The sequence below is a fragment of the Drosophila biarmipes genome, chromosome 3R (assembly GCF_025231255.1).
Source record: "Drosophila biarmipes strain raj3 chromosome 3R, RU_DBia_V1.1, whole genome shotgun sequence".
Lineage (NCBI taxonomy): Eukaryota > Metazoa > Arthropoda > Insecta > Diptera > Drosophilidae > Drosophila > Drosophila biarmipes.
This window is the reverse complement of record NC_066616.1, coordinates 8084550-8104027: the sequence shown is the minus strand read 5'-3', so window position 1 is coordinate 8104027 and position 19478 is coordinate 8084550. Positions and strand designations below refer to the sequence as shown.

The following is a 19478-nucleotide window of genomic DNA, read 5'->3' as shown; positions in this document are numbered from 1 at the left end:
CGGAGCGGTGTGGTTTTGATACAGCGGGTGGTTAAAAAGAAATTAATTTCGCGCTTTTAATCCCCTTTGTAAAATTTGCACAGGCACTTGGTCACTTTGCTTTACGATCTGGCTACGTGACTCGACCAAGATCACGACCACTGACCCTTCGAGGTGGGGACTGCCAATCCCGGCTGCTCATTAAGATGTAAGACAGTTGGCAACTGGCATTGGGTTAGTGGTTTCCCTGTTTGTACTGTCACTCGTTTTGCTCACTTTTATGTCTTTCTTCGGCGGATCTTATGTATCTTTTAGAAAATATTGCTGGGGATCTTGGCACTTGGTTAAGAATATATCAAATATTACATTTTAGGAGCATGGTTCTTGAGATTTCATTAATGTAACTTTAATTGGATTTCCCTGCTTAAATAATAACTCGCCTTGCTTACTTCAAAATCTATCTATGGTCCTCTCATATCCCCCAGAAAAGTATTGCTTAAAAATTCTAAATCCAATCTTCTTCCTAAGTTCCATAATATTTGGTAATAAGTAATTACCAAAGAGGGTCACCATCAGTTGTGAAAAAAAAAGTTTTCCCATATGTATCATAAACTCCTGATAAATTGAGGCTAGGCATGAACATCTTTTGGACAGGCGGCGTTATGGACACTTTACCGAACAATGCCCCTGGCAATGCCGTCTATAAGGAGAAGGTGAGGCGCATTACGGCGTAGATAATGAAATCCGACAAAGAAATTGCCCAAAAGAGCGTGACGCGAGGCGCTGCTCATGAACTCTGCGCCATAAATTGCCATAAGCATTTGCATTTGCATACCACACGGCCACAGTCCGTGGCTTGAGGCCCCTAATTCGGGCCTTCATGAAAATTCTGATGGAAATTCTTCGCAGCTCGAAATGTTTTATGGCACCGGTCGAAGTTTTAATTGGCCCCTTCAACAACGTTCTTCTCGCTGGAGCGGGTGCTAAATAGCCTTAGTTTAACTTGGTCAGCTGTGCCCGGGTCAAATGGCGCGTGCTTTGTGGGTCAGCTTTCCGCAGCCTGATCTTCACCAACCCTAGAAACGGGAGCCGAGCTGGGCTTAAGTACCCGCATTGACACCATCTGATTGTTGGCTAACTGTGCGCTTTGTGCGCTCCTCCTCCGAGATAAGATCATAATTCTTGGCTGGCCAGAGATAATTGGTTTCTTGTCATTTATCGCGCCTGTGGGGAAAGTTTGCACTCCTCGGTGGGTACGAGAAAATAGATTTTCTTTATAGCCATTCATAATTGCAAGGTGCGATGCCACTGACCATTAAGGCCGCTGCCTTTATTAAGGGCTAGCTGCTTCTGCCTGTAGATTAATGTAATTGTTTCTATTTTCGGACGGATTGTCTGGACGCCCCAGCGAGGAAATAATAAACAATACGAGTTCAGCGGAAAAAACCAAAAGCCATTGGGTATGATATTAATTTGATCTTTCACTCGGATCTTATAGCCTGTTAATCAACTGTACCCATCGTGGAAAATACCTATAATTTGAAGTGCGTAACCATGCCAAAATTCTGCCACTACGGCAGGAAAATATACCATTTCACCTCAACTCACCAAATACCAAATTACAAATAATAATAATGTTTAAATTTTGAAGAAGATTGTGATGATAATGTCGGTTGAAAAACTCGAAGCCCTGTTCTTAGCTGGATATTTAATTGGCACTTCAAGACTTCTTGACAACTTAAGACAATGATGGAGTGCCTACTGTTATAAGACCGACAATTGGACCAAGCTGCAGTGCATTAGAATGGTTCATTAGCACATTCTAGCGTCCCGATAAAGAGATTGTTCGCTAGCGGTAAACTGGTGATTGGAAATGGCTCAACGCACGATTATATCCATCGCGTCCATCGCAGAACAGACGTGTCTGTGGGTCTGCGAACCGAAGATCGGCGATCGGGGTTCGGGGATCCCGTCGAGGAGTTATGGCTGTGACCCACCTTCAGGAGTGGAAACGAGTTGCATCGCAGCTGAAATAAGCTGCGCATCGATGCTCCAGTTTCTGAACCGCGGACCTGTCACGCAGCCCCAGCGTCGAGGAGAAAATCTGAAAATAATTGCTAGAAAAGCCGAGATCCCTCCTAGAAAGAAGCGCGCGGACAACAATTGCGGCCAGCGGACAAAGCCCGGTGGTGCATACGTATGTAAGTGGAAACCTGAACGAGTTTAGCAGGAAAAATGGCCTGTCGATCTTGATTCGAGTGTCGTGGCCATGGCAGAAGCCCAAGAAGCTACCGACCGAGTTGGTCGTAAATCCCGCTAATCGAATAAGCGTATGCCGCTCTGCTAACAAGGCTTATATGGTTGTCAACGCAGACACCTGAAGTCCCTGGCCAGTTTTTATTTTACCATTCTTGGCCGGGAGAATGTTGTTCTTGGGGTAATTAGGATCAGTTCGGAGATTCAACAGGAAGGAACAGGAATAGTTGACCCAAATATAGCATTCTTACCTTCTTTGGCCTTTTCGTGACACATTAATCACATTATAAAAATCACTTTACACTCGACAAATCTTAAATTGCTAAATGTTGGTCTCGATTTGAGCGATGCAAGACTTTCTTCGCCAGGCCCACAATCAAAGTACAAATTCTGCTTATTTTCCCAATGACTCGGTCACGTTCCTATTCTTCAGTAGGCGACAACACTTTCGTTCGTTCGTAATTTGCATTTTCCAGCCGAGAAAATGGGGAGGAAAACTCAGCAGCCGAGGCAGCGACCGGAGTGCGCGAAGTCAATAACGAGACTAACTGCGGCAGGCCAATTTGGAGCCTCCCAGAGCCAAGCTCAAGATGCGGAGGCCAAGAAAGAGATGCAGCTAGAGGTGGAGAAAGAGATGGGCACATGGCAAACAAAAGTTGCCGGCGCAGTGGCCAGTTTTGTTTTGGCTTCTGCGCATGCGTGCAGTTGACCAAAGCCAAACAAAAGTGCTGACAAGCGACGACGGACGACGACTGGCAGCTGGAGTGGATTAGCCAAAAGTTTGGCCTAGGCGGCAGTCGCAACCTGCGGCGTCTGGTGATCCTAAGTACGACACTAATGATGCCAATTTGCCACGCTTAAGTCAGCAGCAGTCACAGCGCGTTTGCTAACTAAATAACTCTTCCCTTCTGCAAAGAAGGATGTGTACTTAATTGATTTCTGCAAACAGCAAAATGTAAGACATTTTAACACACATATTTTCAACCTATTGTGGGTTCATATAAATTGTATTTTAATATAAAGAAACAACTGTTGTTGTTGTTCAATAATAATGCATTTACGTTGTAATATATGTGATAATAATAGTTTATTATATGATACATATTATAGTATTTTGTAGATATTATATATACTGCCTTGAAAAGGTATTATTTTATTTTTCTTTTGTAATTATTACATAAATCAGACTAGTAGATTTTAGAAACCTTCTTTTGTTGTAAACAAATATAAAAAACATATAATAATTCATTTATTTTAATAAAAATTAATAAAAAGAATGCTAATATGTTTTAAAATATTTTGTGGGTAGCAACGTTCTTATAAATATTTCGGTAGGAGTACGATTTCATAAGATTGCCATTACTTACCTAGATTTTACTAGTAGCTGCGGCTTATCATTTTTGAAAAGCATGACACCCATAACCGTCCCACTCACATGCAGCATGTCACCATAATCAAAACGGAGTCCTTGCTTTTTGGAGCAGGTCAGGTCGGATTCGCCTCGCCCGTCCACCTTGACTCGATCTCGAGGCCCAGTTTCTGGCCGCCGAAAAGTGGAAAAACCTGCGTGGACAGTGGCCCAAATTGCCGCGTGCCCATTCTCCAGGCAAATCTCTGGCCAATATTCGAGTGCACCGTTAGACAGACGGTGGAGCTGCAGGGGAGGCAGCCGATCCAAGGCACCCGGGCCAAATTAATTCATGTTTTGGCCATCCAGGCCGTCGATAACTTTGGCCACCGCCGCCCATATTCATGCCATCCAGTCAGAGCCGGGCCAGAGTCCAGCCTGGCCATCGCATAATCGGAGAGCAAACAGGTACGCTGGCGAAATGGGTCAATCTTTCAGAACAAGTGTCAGGTTCTGGTGCAACCCACAAAAGATGGGGTTCTCCGACGGCCCGACGCATCTCAATCCTTTGTGCGCGGCGAAAGTGGGCCAGGCGATCTGTTCTAGTTTGGGGGATTTAGCAGATGGATGGGCTCATGGAATACCATTTACCGTAAACGGCCTGGCTCCTTGCATGCCATGACCCCTTTTCGAGATCGGACCTTGTCAATCCCCAAGCGGCACGCCTGGGCAGCCAGGTGCTCAACTGGATTTGACAGCCATTGGGGCCATTTGAGAAGTATTTCAAGATGGGATTACACTCGTTGAATAACTATTTAATAGAAACCGTCTCATTGCGAACACAAGTAGGTTGAGTAATATCCAATGTGTTAATCTGAGACTTTGGCAGGTGCTGCAAGACAGTTTAGCATCCCAGCTTACCATTAATTTTAAGCATATTCTATTGGGGTTATTGACTTGATGAGGCGGTTTAGTCCCAGAGTGGAGTTACCAAATCTACCTGTATATAAAGATTCAACCTATTTTGGTTTTCTGTTTTTTGTTTGGTCTTAACCTGGCAGTATTCTATTACTCGGGTTACAGCTTTTGCAATACATTTAAATCTTTTAAAAGCGTTATAGAGCTAAAAACTTTTAAAAATAGATTTAAATACAGAAGAATAATAATAAATAAAAAATAATAATAACTATGCCATGCATCGTTCTAAAATTCCATTGACTTAGGACCTTTTCTATTTAGCTTTGGTCAATTTTCTTAAATTGTGAACCAAAAAACCCCCTAATTGATGGAAAATCTGTTTTTCGTACAGATAACATTTTAAAAATGCATAATAAGCCTCCACGGAGGCTTCGAAACAATGAACAACATTTGCTCTTCTGACAATTCCCGGAAAATCAGATCTGTTTGAAAAATAGACAAATTGGCTGCACTGCTGGCAACCACATCTCTAGAAATGAGCAGAAAAGTATGCTACAAAAATCGATCCCCCTCAAAATAACTTCATGTAAAACTCTTGTAAAAAACTCATTAAGTTGTTCTTTCCAAATTATATTTAGAAAAATATACAATGTAACTCCTTAAGTCTACGGACAATGCTCGTATTAATGTAACAGGTTTAACATATTTTTGGTCGATTACGTTTAGAGATTTTATACATTTCACATTACGTATTTGGTTGGAGTGAGTACCTATACCTAATCAAAGAACTTGGTGGCAGGCTGCGCTTCGAACGGATGCAGGGCGCAATGACGTTACTAAAATACTAAACATTGCAGTTATTGATTGGTTCGATTTCTTGTTAGTCCCAGATTCTCTCTTTAAACTTGCATAGCTAACTAATTCTACATAATTACAGACAGTGTACACTAAAAACTCTGGACCCTAGGATTCCAGGAACGCAGAAAGGAGGATCAGTAGGCCGAGGACCACCAGGGGATTCATGGTATGGCCACCACTTGATCCTCCGGTCGCCGAGCGGTACTCGTCCTCCGGCAGATACTCCCGGATGTGTCGCGTCTTGTTCATCATCCAGTAGAAGGCCCTCATGTTGCCCAGTCGCTTCAGTTCGTCCCCTACATTGATTCGGATCTTGGCATTGTACTCATTCAGCAACCGCTTCTCCGCCGCACTGAGCAGTGTGTGGTCGATCAGCTTGGGCTCGTAGGGCACCATCGTGACGTCCTGGAATGCAAGGAAGCGTGTTCCGGTGGGATGCATGTGTCCGGTGTCCACCACCTCGAGCACGTTCTTCAGGCGGACGCCGAAGTCATCGCGCTTATAGTAACCAGATTCTACAGATAAAAATAGTATCAGAGGACGGTGGTTGGGAAAAATACTATGATAACTCACCGCTGGAGAAGAAGTAGCCCTGCTTGAAGAGGAAGCTGCTGTTCATGCCATAGGCAACGGATATGGGAGCTGTTTTGGGGAAGAAGAACCATCTGTAAAAGCAATCCGATAAAGGGAAACCTCTACTTACGTTCCTCCACGGAGCTAAAGGAACCAATGCCATGGCCAGTAGCCTGCGGATAGTCCGTCATGTCACTCCACAGCTTGGTGCGCACCACGGCGTCCACCTTGGAGGGCTTCAGATCCGAGGGAATCGTGAGGTGCGCCATGTGCAGAATTCCCGCCAGCACATTCGTATATGCCTTCTTCATCTCCTGCGTAGGCTCTCCGAAGATAAACGTCCGCGAGACGTCCGTTGTGCCCTCAAGATACTGACCCCCGGACTCGATGACCAGTAGGCTCTGGTCGGAGACCTCGATGTTGGTCACATTGCTGGATATGTAGTAGGGCAGGGCGGAGTGCTCTCCGTAGGCCACCACCGTTCGCAGGGACAGGCCTTTGGCGTGCTTCTGCGAGAGACGCCACAGCTCCACCTCGTACTTGATCTTCTCCTCGGTCCAATGCTCCGTGTGGAACCTGGTCTCCAGGTTGCTCAACGCCTCGCATATGGCTGCTCCATCTCGTATGTGCGCCCTCCTCATTCCCTCCTGCTCGACGAAGTTCTTCTGCGCCCGCATAAAGATAATAGGAGAAATGTGCCATTCGACGATTTTGCCCGGCATGGAGGAGTATATGGCCTCCGAGGCGCCCGGGTCCTGCACACAAGGTGCGGACACAAGGACTCGCTTCCAGAGCTGAGCGTAGGTGCGGATGTCGCTCCAGATCTGGTTGTACTCCTTGATCCTGTCGCGAATACGAAAAAGTATGCATATTATGAAACCTTTGTAAAAATATCTCTTCCTAGAATAGTATTATATATTATTAATTGATTATAATATTATAGTATTATATTATTAATTAATATTTGAACAAATTCAAAAAAAAATTTGAAAAAAATGTATTTATATATATTAGATGGTATCTATTAGATACGATGTTAGTTATATACGAGTATACTTAAAATCGAAAATATTAAAATCTACTATTTCCTTTTACAAAATGTTGTAATTTTCGTCTACTTACTTTACACAATATGCATTGAAGCAATCTGTGTGCAGATGAAGATCTATGCCCAAGCTTATCTTCGTATGAGCCACGTAGAAGAATATTTCATCTTGGCTGACAATGGCGTACGACTGTTGGGGGCATTGAAATATGTTTATCATACTTAGATTTATTCTTTAAAATTATCATTAAAAAGTGTAGACCCACCTTCACCACTGGCGTGAAGGGAATGTCTGTGCCGCGGATGTTGAGCAGGTAGGCTACCTCTGTCAGCGAGGTGACCACCATGGCATCGCAGCCCAGGTGCGATAGTTGCCTCCTCAGCTCCTTGACCTTGTCCTGCCACTTCTCGCCGGCGAACCGCTTCTCGTGCACATTTATCACCTGGTTATTCGGCGTCTCTGGCCGCTCGGAGCCCCAAATGTGGTCCACCAGGTTGGTGTTGACCTTGACCAGCTTGAGCAACTTGTTATCCAGCTGGCGCTCCCACTCAATCCACAGGGAGTGGGGCACCAGATGGGGATCGGCGCCCACTCGTTTATCGAAGCCAATTTTACTGCCCAGCCAGTCGGCCACAGTGACATTCCCGCTGGTCAGGTAGATCTCCCAGTCGCACTCCAGCTCTCCATCGGCCTGCTGGACATATCGGTTCTCCACCCACATGGCTGCCCCCATTTCGGCCACGGCAGCAAAGGCCCGCACTCCCGTGAAGCCTGAAAGGTAGCGTAATCTCTGATCCCGCGCCGCCACCTCCTGGTTGAGATGCTCGTCCGTGGAGGGCAGTATGTAGCCGTCGATCTCGGGACCCTGCAGCGTTGCCCTAATCTTCATTTCTTTGCGCATCGCCATCAGGCGATTGTGGTGGTCGCTCATGGGCTGGATCTTCGGAAAAAATACACAAGTAAATAAGTATATATTTATTCCCAGAGAATTCCAACTCACATGTTTGCCCTTGCGGTACTGGCAAATCTCCCGATGATAGCCCTTTGGCACCTCCGCCGACACGAGGCCCACCACTGCAAACAATCCAACGAGGCCGCAAAACACGAAACAAAATATTTGCGAGTCGTAAAAGATGTTGATGAATAAAATTTAAATTGTTGCCATTAGTATCTGGCTTCGTTATGCTTATTTATTAATGGCCAAACTAGCGGCTCGAAAATAGCACCAAGTGCGTCACGTAGCGGGGCAAATTTCCCACGCTATTTAAACGGCCATGCGACGCCGCTTTTACTATATATAATTTGCGAAGAATGTATATTTTACAAAAGTGAGACAGTGACATCCTGACATTTCGTTTTAATTTTACGTTCAATGGACCACCTGAGTCAACGCTGCGTATGCGTAATGGAAGTTCTGCCCGGCTTGGTCTGGGTTCCAATCGAACCATATAGCAGTTGCTATATGGTATATATCGATGATTGGGATGTCAAAGCAGGGAGACATCTCCCCAGACCAGTTGACAAGTGAGTGAACGGGTGTCAGCATCCTGGCCAGCTTTTCTAGCACGATTTGTCAAGTTTTTTTAAATTATCTGAAAGAACGAATGCGAATGTTTGCCATTTGGACTGAGGGAATAAGTACATATATTCCATTGATTTATTGAGCAAAACCGGCGACATGGTAGGCCAAATGAAAAGCAAAAATAAACAGTTGAGTTCCATTGAGGGTATAAAGACTAGGGAATACAGCTTGCTATTTTATACTTAAAATGGTTTCAGTAAAAACGTACTCAAGAGACCTTCAAATATTTTCTATAAAAAGTAAACCATCATCATAAAGTATTTTCAAGAGCATTCAATCTTCGTCATGACTAATTCAGGCTATTTCCTTGCTTATATTTCCCTGGTTTACTAAGTGGAAATATTTGGGAAATAATTTACTTGTTAATAGCCGCATACTCATCTCTTTGAAATTAGTTTATGTGATTTAAAAGAAATATATGCGATAAGAAAATATGGGGGGGAATGATACGCAAACATCCAGTTGACACAGCTGACTTTGCGTTTGTAAAAATAAACATTATGCCATTTGGCATGGGCGATCGCACACTTTCGTGACGCACTGTGGCGGGGATTTCTAATCGAAGGCTGAAACTCTGGGTGGTACAAGGAACTCAAGTTCCTGGGGCCATGTGCGAAACATTCTTCGTTTACAAAACCGGCCAAAAATGCCGTAAATCGATCAAAAGTCCATAAAATCAGCACCGCCCTGGGTCGGCCTTAGAACAACATGGCAATCGGTGGTCGTACTCACCCAGCAAGATGCTCAGCGCCAAGCGCCAAATCCATTTGGCTGTCGTCATTGTTTTTATTTGCACTTAAAAATTCCCGCGATGTATAGTACCAGTCCGTACTCGCAGTCCGTGGAACTTGGCCCGAAAGTGAGGGAATTGTTTGTGTTTGCCGGAATGAGATCTTCCTGCCCTGTGCACTTTCGCGAATAGTTTCCTTCTCCTTTCGAGTAAACAAATCAACTAGCTGCAATTAACGAGCTGAGTTAGAGGCAAGTAATGAAAGTGGAAATGGAAATGGGAATGGACTGCACTTTTCCGGTTAATGACCGCAACGTGCCACATGTTGCACCTAGCCTTGCAGGGCGGAGTGGCCCGTGGCAGAAATGCCAATCCAAAGGGTGATGGCCTCGCCCGGCGCTTTCTTCTAATTGATATGCCGCGCACCGTCTGACCAACCTCTAGTCCCTGGGGTAGTAACTCATCTGCAGGCGACATATGTATAAATAGCCATGATATCAGCCCGTTTAGGAATTTATAACTTCCGCCAGTGGCGGGGCGCTTTTGAATTTGGTCTTTCTTTTTTTGGAAGCACCAATTTGGCAACCATTCTGTTTCGGCTGCTGTTCTGAGGGTTAACCAAATTTGTTTAATTGCTGACTAATTAGCCAAGCGTAGAGCCGAAGAAATCAAGCTGGAAACGATGTGGGTGCCTGCGGAAGTCTCTGAAACTCGAGTACCAACCCTTTGGGCACCTAAAAAGGGCAAAGAATTAAAAACTGACTGCCAGGCCCACAGATGGCACTCCAAACAGATTGATAGAGATTGAAGGAGCATCCCCAGAGATCGCGTGCCACAGATTGTCAGTAAACTAACTTTATTTGTCCGCTCAATTGTTTTGCCATTTGTGTGCCAAAGCAATTTCCATTAACATATTTCCAAACGACCAAGAAATAGTTTTAATTTCGCTGTCGTTTCATTCACTTCATTTCCAATTGAGCGATTGAAAAACAATTTCGCCGCCTGGGCGTTACTCGACCATTAGAGGTAATTTGTTGCCACTACCATTGTACGGTGGCCTTTTTATTGTCGAGGTACTGGCGACAGATATGGCGAATCCAACGCCCCACATGCCACTCACAAACGTAAGTAAGTGCACAGTACAAATGGTACAACCCACAAAAGCGCTTCCAGCCAGCGCAATGAATATGGCTTGCGAAAGGCCATTGAAAGGCATCGGAACTAATGGCATTAAATAAAAGTTAAGCAAATTCGCCAGTTGTGGGCGCTCGTCATCGACAAATAGACATACATATGAGTACTTATAGTATGTGAAAGTGGCGAATGTCCCTGTAATCCGCCTCCGGCTGGCAATTATACGCTTGACTTTGGCACCAACAGCGAGATGATGCTCTAGTTATCAACGCATATATCAATTTGCATACGCTGGTGCTGCCAAGTCGTTGCCAATGCCAACTGGCTAACTGCCCTCAGATCTTGGTTATATCACAATGCACTGCTAGACTAGCACATAGAAAAAGTCCCTAAATGGGGGAATAACACGGGATGCAACACCTGCCCGCAAGTTATATTCGGCCTTTTGTTTACGTTTCTAATTGGGGAACATTTCTTTTCTGAATTGGGGGCAAGGTGGTCTCGTTTGTTTTCTTCTCAAACAAAATGCAGCGCCTTTTTATTTCGATTTCACTGCCGCCGCTGACTCACTCAAAGAACACGGTTAGGCAGGGTTGCCAAAAAAAGACCCCGCCAGAAAACTCACAGATCTGCCAGTTTCTTCTCTGCGCTATTTGTAGTTGGTTGATTCGGAATTGAATTTGAATTTGCATCTCATTCACGGCACGGCAGAATGCTGCACATTAATAACGGGCGGACCACAGCGCGTATGGGTGACGTGCTGACAACGTTGCGTATACGCAGCGTGAGCCGCCGAGTTTGCACAGCTGTCCGAAATAGCTGCGGAATTTCAGAAGCATCTACCTTTGGCGGTTCCGCAAGAACAACAAGCACACGCTGCCTTTTAGTACTATTATTTTCCGAGTGATAAACCGCGGGAGCAGCGTATCCAAGCGAACCGCACGCGTGCAAAGCAACAAGCAAACTGAAAAACTTTGGTGTTGCTATTTTGTTTTTTTCGAAATGTGTGGCAGATGAAAAAGCGCTGGCACACACCCACAGAGCGAGTGAGAGATGGCGGTAGAGAGAGGGAGAGGGAAAGAGAGGCCACAGGCTTGCATGCATAGACTGTTTAATCGGGAAAATAATTGCAGGGGAAGGGCGAGGAAAGGGGCGGGGGAAAATGGAGGGAAAAGCGAAGGAAAAGCGGAACAGCTGAGCGAAAGGCGCGTGAGCGAGTGCTTTAGCATTAGACGCTCGCCAGACAAAAGTGCGGAAGGAAATGGGAAAGTCTCCTCATCCTCCCAACTGCAGCACAGTGGTCGCCCTTCCATGGACTGCAACCCAATCCCAACCCATCCTACAACAAACCCAGGCAATACAATGGACGGCTGACAACTTTGTGGGGCTTACAATTCCAGCCAGCCGAGTGGAGCCCAGAATGACGTCGTTGAGCCCTCCATGGAGTTTTGAGTTTTGCAATCGGCTCTTTTCAATGGAATCGCTGGGACACGATGCTGTCAATTGGTATTTTATTGCTTTTAAATTGATTCTATAGATTGCCCAGAAACCGGAGACCACTGTGCGGGCCATTGCATAATCCCGCGTAAGCAAATACATATCCGAACTGACGAACTGATGAGCTCTTAATCTGGAAATCACTTTGTTTATTTCGTTCGGTCACGCAGCGAGCGCCTCCTCCACTCTGCCGCTGCTCATTAAGCTCATTTACACAGAGACAGCCACTCGATTTTCCGATGAAAAGCGGAAAATGATGGGAGTGCCGAGTGGCGGGTGGGAGTTCAATATGCTCTTATTTATTATGTGGCAAGCTCGCTCTGCCACCGCACTCTCCATTGGGATCGCCCTGCTCTCGATTTGTTATTAACTAATTAAAAATCGACTTTGAAGCTTGCCGCCAAGTGGCAAATAAGCTTTTGATCAATACGCCTGACAAGCAATTAGGCGTGCGGTTTGTGACTTTTACGTAGTTTTCCAGTAAATCATTTCTGGGTAACCTCTATGGAGTCCAATCTCGGGGTTCTAGTAGGTGAACTGCTCTCAGACCAATCACAAGGTCTGAATACATAAAAAAAATAAATTTCTTATGTATAATGAAACAGTTTTTCAAAGGTTTTTCACACCCTAACGCAAACAGGCTGTTAAAAATTATCACAAGTATCTTAAAAAGCCTAAGTAATTCATAATTAGGATTTTTACTTTTAACAACCTTGGAAACTGTGGAACATTGTCATCTTGGCTGGAGAGGCATTACTTACCAAGTTAAGATGCACTTAAAAGATATTGGACAAAACAGCTTCTTCACTTTGCATTACCCCTTACGGTAGAGAAGGCAAGTCAATATCTTTTTGCAGAAAATGTTCAACTGAAGTGATAAAAAATAGGTTTTAGCATGGTTGCATAAAAGAGGCTACGTCGTGCCATACTGAAAGCTGGTTAACAAAAAGTTTTTAGTTGAAATAATTTGTATTTTTTAAACTCAACTTCCAAAAATAAAAACAAGGAAGTCGAGTGCCTCGACAATCATATACCCGTTACTAAGCATAAGATATAATATGATATGGAAATGTATATAAGGAGCACAGCGATAATGTAAAGCGCCATCTACCCGAGATTTTAATATATTATAATGTGGGCATCAGACACATTTAAGCCTTCTGACCGTTTGTGGGAGTTAGAGTTGGCGTGGCTTACTTTTTTTAGGTCAATCAATAGGAATAAGTTGATAAGTTGAATACATTTAATTTTTACCTAGCATACAAACTTGCGGTTTGTAGGACAGACGAACATATCTAGTATATCCTTTTAACATAAGAGAGTTTTTTTCTACCTATAGGTCTCCTTTTATATAACGTTTTTACGATCAGTAACTACAATTGAGGTTACCATCTTTGGCACTCTCAGAAATTAAATATCAATATCATTGTCAATACACCAATAGTATATAATACAAATTCCTATATATGAAATGTAGAGTACGTTTTTATCAGTGTATAAATTCACAGAAGCCCAAAAGTATGCCACGCGTTTTATGAAGACCACCCCATAGATACTCTACAAAACTTATCAATCGAAAATGTTTATTCTGACTTCTCATCAGACTCAATAAAAATGTGCTTAACTTTAAAGAAAGTGTCTAAATATAAATATTTTTGTCAAACGTGTGCAAAATCTTAGGGGGTAAGGTGCATTTATAATTAAACAGTATGGCAAATGATTTCGTTTCGATTCGATTATTCGTTTGATTTGCTTGCAGCTGCTCTCAGTCAACAATTTAGAAACCAAAATTAGCAGCCAGCCAAAAAAGCAGGCTGAATGTGTCTTGCAATCTCGTCTCGGAGTTAATAAATATTTACAGGGCACCATTTGGGGGATCATGGTCTACAGGCATTCGTCGGTCTCATCGTTGCCCATGGGCAAGATGACCGGAGTCGAGAGATCCACATCGAGAAGCTTCATCTGGACATTGTCCTCGTCCTGGACATCCTTGCCCAGGCGCTGTTCCTGCATCTCGATGTCCAAGGTGCCGTGCTGCCGCTGGAACGAGACCACGAAGATCACCAGCGAGGCCACGATGAAGATCACAGCGGTCCCGGAGCACAGGGCTATGATCAGGGTGGACCGGTAGTTGGACGGTCCCGAGAGCTGGGCGGAGTGCTCATCCGCCGAGTTGCTATCGAAGGTCTGGCCAGCATTGTGCGGAGGATAGGAGACCAGGGGAGTGGCGGTGCTATCATCAGATACGGACTTGGCCTCCTCCGCAACGGGATCCTTTTCCTCCTCGGATGAAATGGGTTTCTCATCTGATTCTACGCTATCTTTCTCCTCGACTGAGTCATTATCAACTTTGGGAGAGCTATCTGGTTTAACTGGCTCCTCAGTGATGTTTTCTTCCTGATTGGCCTCTGAAGTGCTCTGAATAACAATAGTGGGTTCTTTTAGGTGGACTTGTCCGACTGAAACTTCTTCCTTGGGTTCCTCTTCGTCTAACTTGGCTACTTCTGGTACAGACGCCTCGGTTGTCTCGGGTACTTCAGCTTCCGTATCTTCTGGATCTGCGGCCTCCACAATGGTCTCATCCGAAGGAGTGATGCCCTCCACTTGCTCCTCAATTTCCGCCTTGGCCTCGGCTTCCACCTTTTTTTCGATCTCTTCATTTGGCTCCACCGAAGCTTTAGTGGTTTCCACGTTGACCACAGGAGCTTGTGAAGTCGAAGATTTGGTTGGCAACTCATCATCCTCAATGGTGTTTTCATGGATATCGTTTAGCTTGTCATTGTCCTCCTCAAATTTACGTTCCTCACGAGCAGTCTGGGTTTCCTCGGAAGGAAGTCTCTGAGTCTCTGGTTCCTCGGGCACCTCCGGCGCATCTTCAATGGGAAGCGGGTCTTCCACACCCTGCTTCTTGGTCACCTGGTGCTTGGGCTCCTCATAGGCCGATGGCACAGGAGTGCTGTCCTCGCCAACCTCCAATCTTTCGTGCTCCTGCTCCAGGGCCAGCAGATTGGTCTTGGTGATGGGCTGCTCAGTGATGGCTCGATCTTCGTTGAGGATCACGGAAACCAGGTCGCTGGTCACGTTGGGCAATGGCTTGATGCGGCTTTCCAGTTGCTCACTGGACACAGCAATATTGTCAGTGACTGCCTCTGGCTCCGCTTGCTCCTCCTTCTCTTCCTCCTCCTCGACTTCAATGTGCTTCTCCTCTGCAGCATCAAGAGTTTTGGGCTCGCGAGCACTAAGAACAGCAACTGTGAATAGTGTACTGAATTAGAATAAATCCTTTAAAATTAAATAAATAATTATAACTCACTCTCTTGATTTTCGAGCGCAGCTTCTGCGGCCTTCTGAACATCTTCGATAATTGGTTCCACCGGGGAGGGTTCCACTTCCACCTCACTGTTCACATCATTTTTGATATCCTGTTCCAAAGTTCCGCCGTAAACCGAAACAAAACTGTCTGTAGGCTCAACAGGATCGGCAGGACTAGCTTCGACTACTTTGGGTTCTTCCACAGGATGACCAGTAATTGTAGCATTCAGGACCGGTGGCTCTGTCGTCGATGAACTCTCTTCCAACTGGATAGGGAGTGTCGTGGTGGTTTCTGTCACTTCTTCCACTTCTGAAGAGGACGAGGTTGACTCGACTAAAATGATGAAAAGGGGATAACAGTAGATTAGAATCTCAGTAAATTAATAATTTAATTTAAATTAAGTTTTAGAAAATGTAGTCAGTACACAAACCGCTGGTAGAAGTAAAGTAACATGTAGAAAACTCAGGGTAAGATGTCGAAAGTAAGTCAATCCCATGTTAGGAAACTGTTGCTTCTTAAATTTAAAATTAAAGTTAGGTATATAAAACATAACGATGCAATGCGTAATGCCAACAGCGATTATAAAATAAAAAAATATTACAATTTATCTGAGTGTATAAAAAATAAAACAGGAATTAATTAAAATTAAAAATATTTTAGGATGTGGCTTTCAAGGATTCAAATGGTGTAATAACAATAACCCATCTATATAATATAGTAAATACGTGTAAAATTAGAACTGTCTTTGTTTTAAAGTGTTATGTTTCAATAATGTTTTTAAAGTCAGACAGTTTTTCATCGTATGCTCTTTGTTGAAATATAGGCGAAGTATTGAAGACTCAATACGTATAGATTTCGAGACGTGAACATCGTACGGCATTTCAAAAAGATGTAATAAAGAAGATTCACGGAAATGTGATTATCGCTGGTTCGCTGAAAAAACTCTGCGTGTTTCAGATAAGTCAAATTATTAATAACACAACTTTACAGCCATGACTAGGCGCGGCTTTCTCCCCCAGAAATTGAGAACACGTCGCGAGTACTTAACCAGAAATGGAAATAGGCACGAAAAATATTAAAAGCTGCTCAAAACTTTCCCCGAAAATGTCAGAATGCATTTAAAGGCGGAAATTAATAAAATGCGTTTTCGAACGATGTTAATAGAGGGACCGCTACATTGATAAACTTCCCATTTAACGCGCTAATAAACAAATATTACAGTCATATCATAGACGAGTGCCATTAGGCCTTTTCGATGGTTCTTTATGGCCCCGCCTGGCCGATTGGGTGTCTGTCGACAGGCAACATCGATACGGCCCATTCATAGCCACATCTAGGCGGCTATCAGGGCTGTCATCAGTGCACATTTTCTCACACATTCATTCACAACTGGGTCCCAGAGTAGCAGGCCTGGTAGCCCAAGCCACCCGATCAACCCGAATTCTCCTCCGGGGACGCTCGCCCGCGCCCCATTACTCAAAATGCATGACCACTTGGGTGGGGGGACGGGTGGCAGTGATTAAAATTCCTGGCACACACACCAGACACCACCAACAAATCGAGGAATCCCAAATTAGTAACCAAATAAACAAACCAGCGAGACCGGGGAACCCAGCCTGTCGCATTGTGTGCCTATAAAGTAGCTGACTTATTTATGAGGGGACATCCATTCCATTTTCCCCGTCCTACTCCACTCCCTCCCATCCATTCTGGGTCGGAATCCCTAAGATGCAACTCGTTTCGTGGAAAAGCGGAATTATTGGATGCTCTGCATGAGATATGCATGGGCGGTCGGTCCATGCCCGTTTCTATTCCGATCCACAGCCCTGTCCCTATCCCAATCCCTTGGGAACGAATGCCAAGGAACAACAAATGGCTACAATAACACCAGCGTACGTCTCTGGGTCTTAAATGGGACAAAGCATGCCGCACAAACGAAAACAAAGAGGCGGCCAAATGAGGAAAATGGCAGTTTAGAGGAAAACTACACGAAATCGATTTTGTTTGGCTACGCAGCTTGCCGCAGTTGCAGATGGAGGCGAAGATACAGATACAGATGCGACGCAGTGACCAGAAAGCAGGCCAGTGTCAGCTGTCAGACCCTTTTTTGGTATGGGTGTGCCCTAGGAGTTATGTTTTTGGTGTCTAAGTGAGAGAAATTACATGTCTGACACAGGGCAACATGCCCACAACACGCCACATGATCCATGATCCTTTAATTTCGAGCTGGCTGCGTGGATGATGTATAATATGATACGGGTTTGTTCACCCCGATAAGGGCAACTTAGAGCCATTAAAGTCTTCCTCGATCGCAGGGCCTTGAGTGCCACCAAACTCCCCCCGCCACTAAGTCCCGGGTAAGCGCCCCATCCCCAAGCGGAACCAATATCTTCGCCTTATCGCGATGTTTGAGCTGCGGTGACCGCCTCAATTGGCCTGTTACCAAACATTATTGAACTTTCGCACGCCGCCGGCGAGCATGAAGCGCTTTTCCCGTTGCCGATGGGGGCATTTGTATGACACCCAAGTGCCACCGCTTGGGCTCGGCTGGGGGAACCGAGGGAGCCTGCGTCGCCCCTTCCGCGGCAGTGGCATAATTACGCTCGTTTTGATCCATGCCAAGCCAGAGCGCCGCAAACGGGGAAAATCGCTGCAAAGCCACCGCAGTACACCGCACTGCACGGCATCAGAAGATATAATATAAGCATATAAGTCAAAGGCCTGATGCGACCGCAGCAAGTGATTACGACAATCACGATGGTGGGGAGACGACAATGCAGCCCCAATCCCTGGGCTGCCTGGGATGAGATATCCCCTATATAATACTGTCTACATCTGTACTCACTTGGCTGAGCCGAGCACGAAGCCAGCAGGCAGGCGAAGATCACGACGAGCAGCGGCGAGGCCAGCTGAAGATGCAGCCTGTTTCTGGAGGAGCTGCAGCTGCCGCGGCTCTTAGAAATACCGGCCATATTGAGTGACTGATTGATTAGGTTGTCGCTCCCAGTTTGACGGGCCCGAAATCAACTGGCCAACACGCACACACACACTTGGGAACACGGGATGCGCACAGATACTGGGATGTAGATAAAGAATCTACAGCTGCACTTCGTCGAGAGACTTTTCAGCTGTTGCTACAACTTCGATGCGACTCCGGTTTCAGGCGCCTTTTCGCCGGGGTTTTCAGACTTCTGGACGACCACGCACGACGACCGAACGCGTTGGCCACTCGCAAAGAACTAAAGTTGAGAACGCGTGCGCTCTGGAATTTTGTGTTGCTGCCGTCGCTGCTGCTGCTTGTGTTGCTGCTGCTGCTGCTGTGGCAGGCAATGCTTGTGCTGCGGTCGTGTATTGATGACGACGGCGGCCCCTCGCCCTTCCCTTCCCTCTACCTACTCTGCCTACCCTGCTTGCCCCTTCTCTGGCAGATCCATCATATGCCTGGCCTGCGTTTGTTTGCTCTCCGGGTAATAATAGGGCCTGGCAGGCAGGCAGGCGGCTTCTGCTTCTGCTTCTGCGGCAAGTAAGTGGGCTGCTCGGCCCTAAAATCCCCGCATATGTATGGGTCTGATAGGTGCAAGTGCCTAGCGCCGGCCCCAGCCCAACGCAAAGCAAACCAAAGCCAATAGAGAGCAACATTTTGGCTCGGCTGTGGCCAGCTCTTCAGATCCACAACGTCATCGTCATCGAGCCCCTGATTGTGCGAGTGGTTGGCAGCCAATTCGCTCGCAGGCGTTCTTGCCCCTCCCCACCCCAGCCTCCCCTCGAACTTGGACCAGTCGGGTCTACCTAGGGCCCTACGTCCCTGCCACACACCTATCCCATCCCCATCCCACGTCCCACTGCCCTCGGCCCAGCACTCTTGTTGTTTATTTGGTTCAACACAAGAGCTCCAATACAATGGAGAGCAGGAACAATGAGGGTCTGAGGACTGGCCGGACTGACCAAACATATGATATCACCTACGATCGGATAGGGAGCATAAAGGGGTCAGTAAAATCTAATTTCAGAGAGATATGATACGAGCCCCTGGGTCAAGTGCCTAATCTATAATTTATATTTACCAAGCATGCAGGTGAGTACTAAAGAGGTATGATTATAAAAAGGTATTGTTTAAATTATCTATTTATCTCATATTTGGTAATTAATGAGTCTTGAGTAAATATTTAATACGTAAAAATAAATAAACAAATATTTTTTGCTTTTTTATTCAACAAGGAAATGTTGAATAGATGTCGATTAAT

At 45.4% G+C, this 19478-nt stretch overlaps 2 protein-coding genes across 4 annotated transcripts; both read right to left on the bottom strand.

Annotated features, from left to right (window-relative positions):
- Positions 1-5115: 5115 nt before the first annotated feature.
- Positions 5116-11389, bottom strand: LOC108031998 (xaa-Pro aminopeptidase 2). Of its 3 annotated transcripts, none has more exons than XM_017105791.3 (8): positions 11268-11389; positions 9293-9516; positions 7979-8052; positions 7244-7918; positions 7055-7167; positions 6063-6775; positions 5933-6001; positions 5116-5874 (listed from the first exon to the last, which is right to left on the bottom strand). In XM_017105791.3, the coding sequence occupies exons 2-8, from the start codon at positions 9339-9341 to the stop codon at positions 5465-5467; spliced, it is 2103 nt and encodes a 700-aa protein (XP_016961280.1). In that variant the 5' UTR covers positions 9342-9516; positions 11268-11389; the 3' UTR covers positions 5116-5464. The 3 variants fall into 3 exon arrangements, with proteins under 3 accessions (XP_016961280.1, XP_016961283.1, XP_043951582.1); XM_017105794.3 differs by having other exon boundaries at positions 9293-9492; positions 11268-11377; XM_044095647.2 differs by lacking the exon at positions 11268-11389 and adding an exon at positions 11050-11253.
- A 2098-nt stretch (positions 11390-13487) lies between these two features.
- LOC108032139 (enolase-phosphatase E1) lies at positions 13488-18488 on the bottom strand. The gene is made up of 3 exons (XM_017105975.3): positions 18080-18488; positions 15235-15567; positions 13488-15172 (listed from the first exon to the last, which is right to left on the bottom strand). The coding sequence occupies exons 1-3, from the start codon at positions 18204-18206 to the stop codon at positions 13806-13808; spliced, it is 1827 nt and encodes a 608-aa protein (XP_016961464.1). The 5' UTR covers positions 18207-18488; the 3' UTR covers positions 13488-13805.
- Positions 18489-19478: the final 990 nt, after the last annotated feature.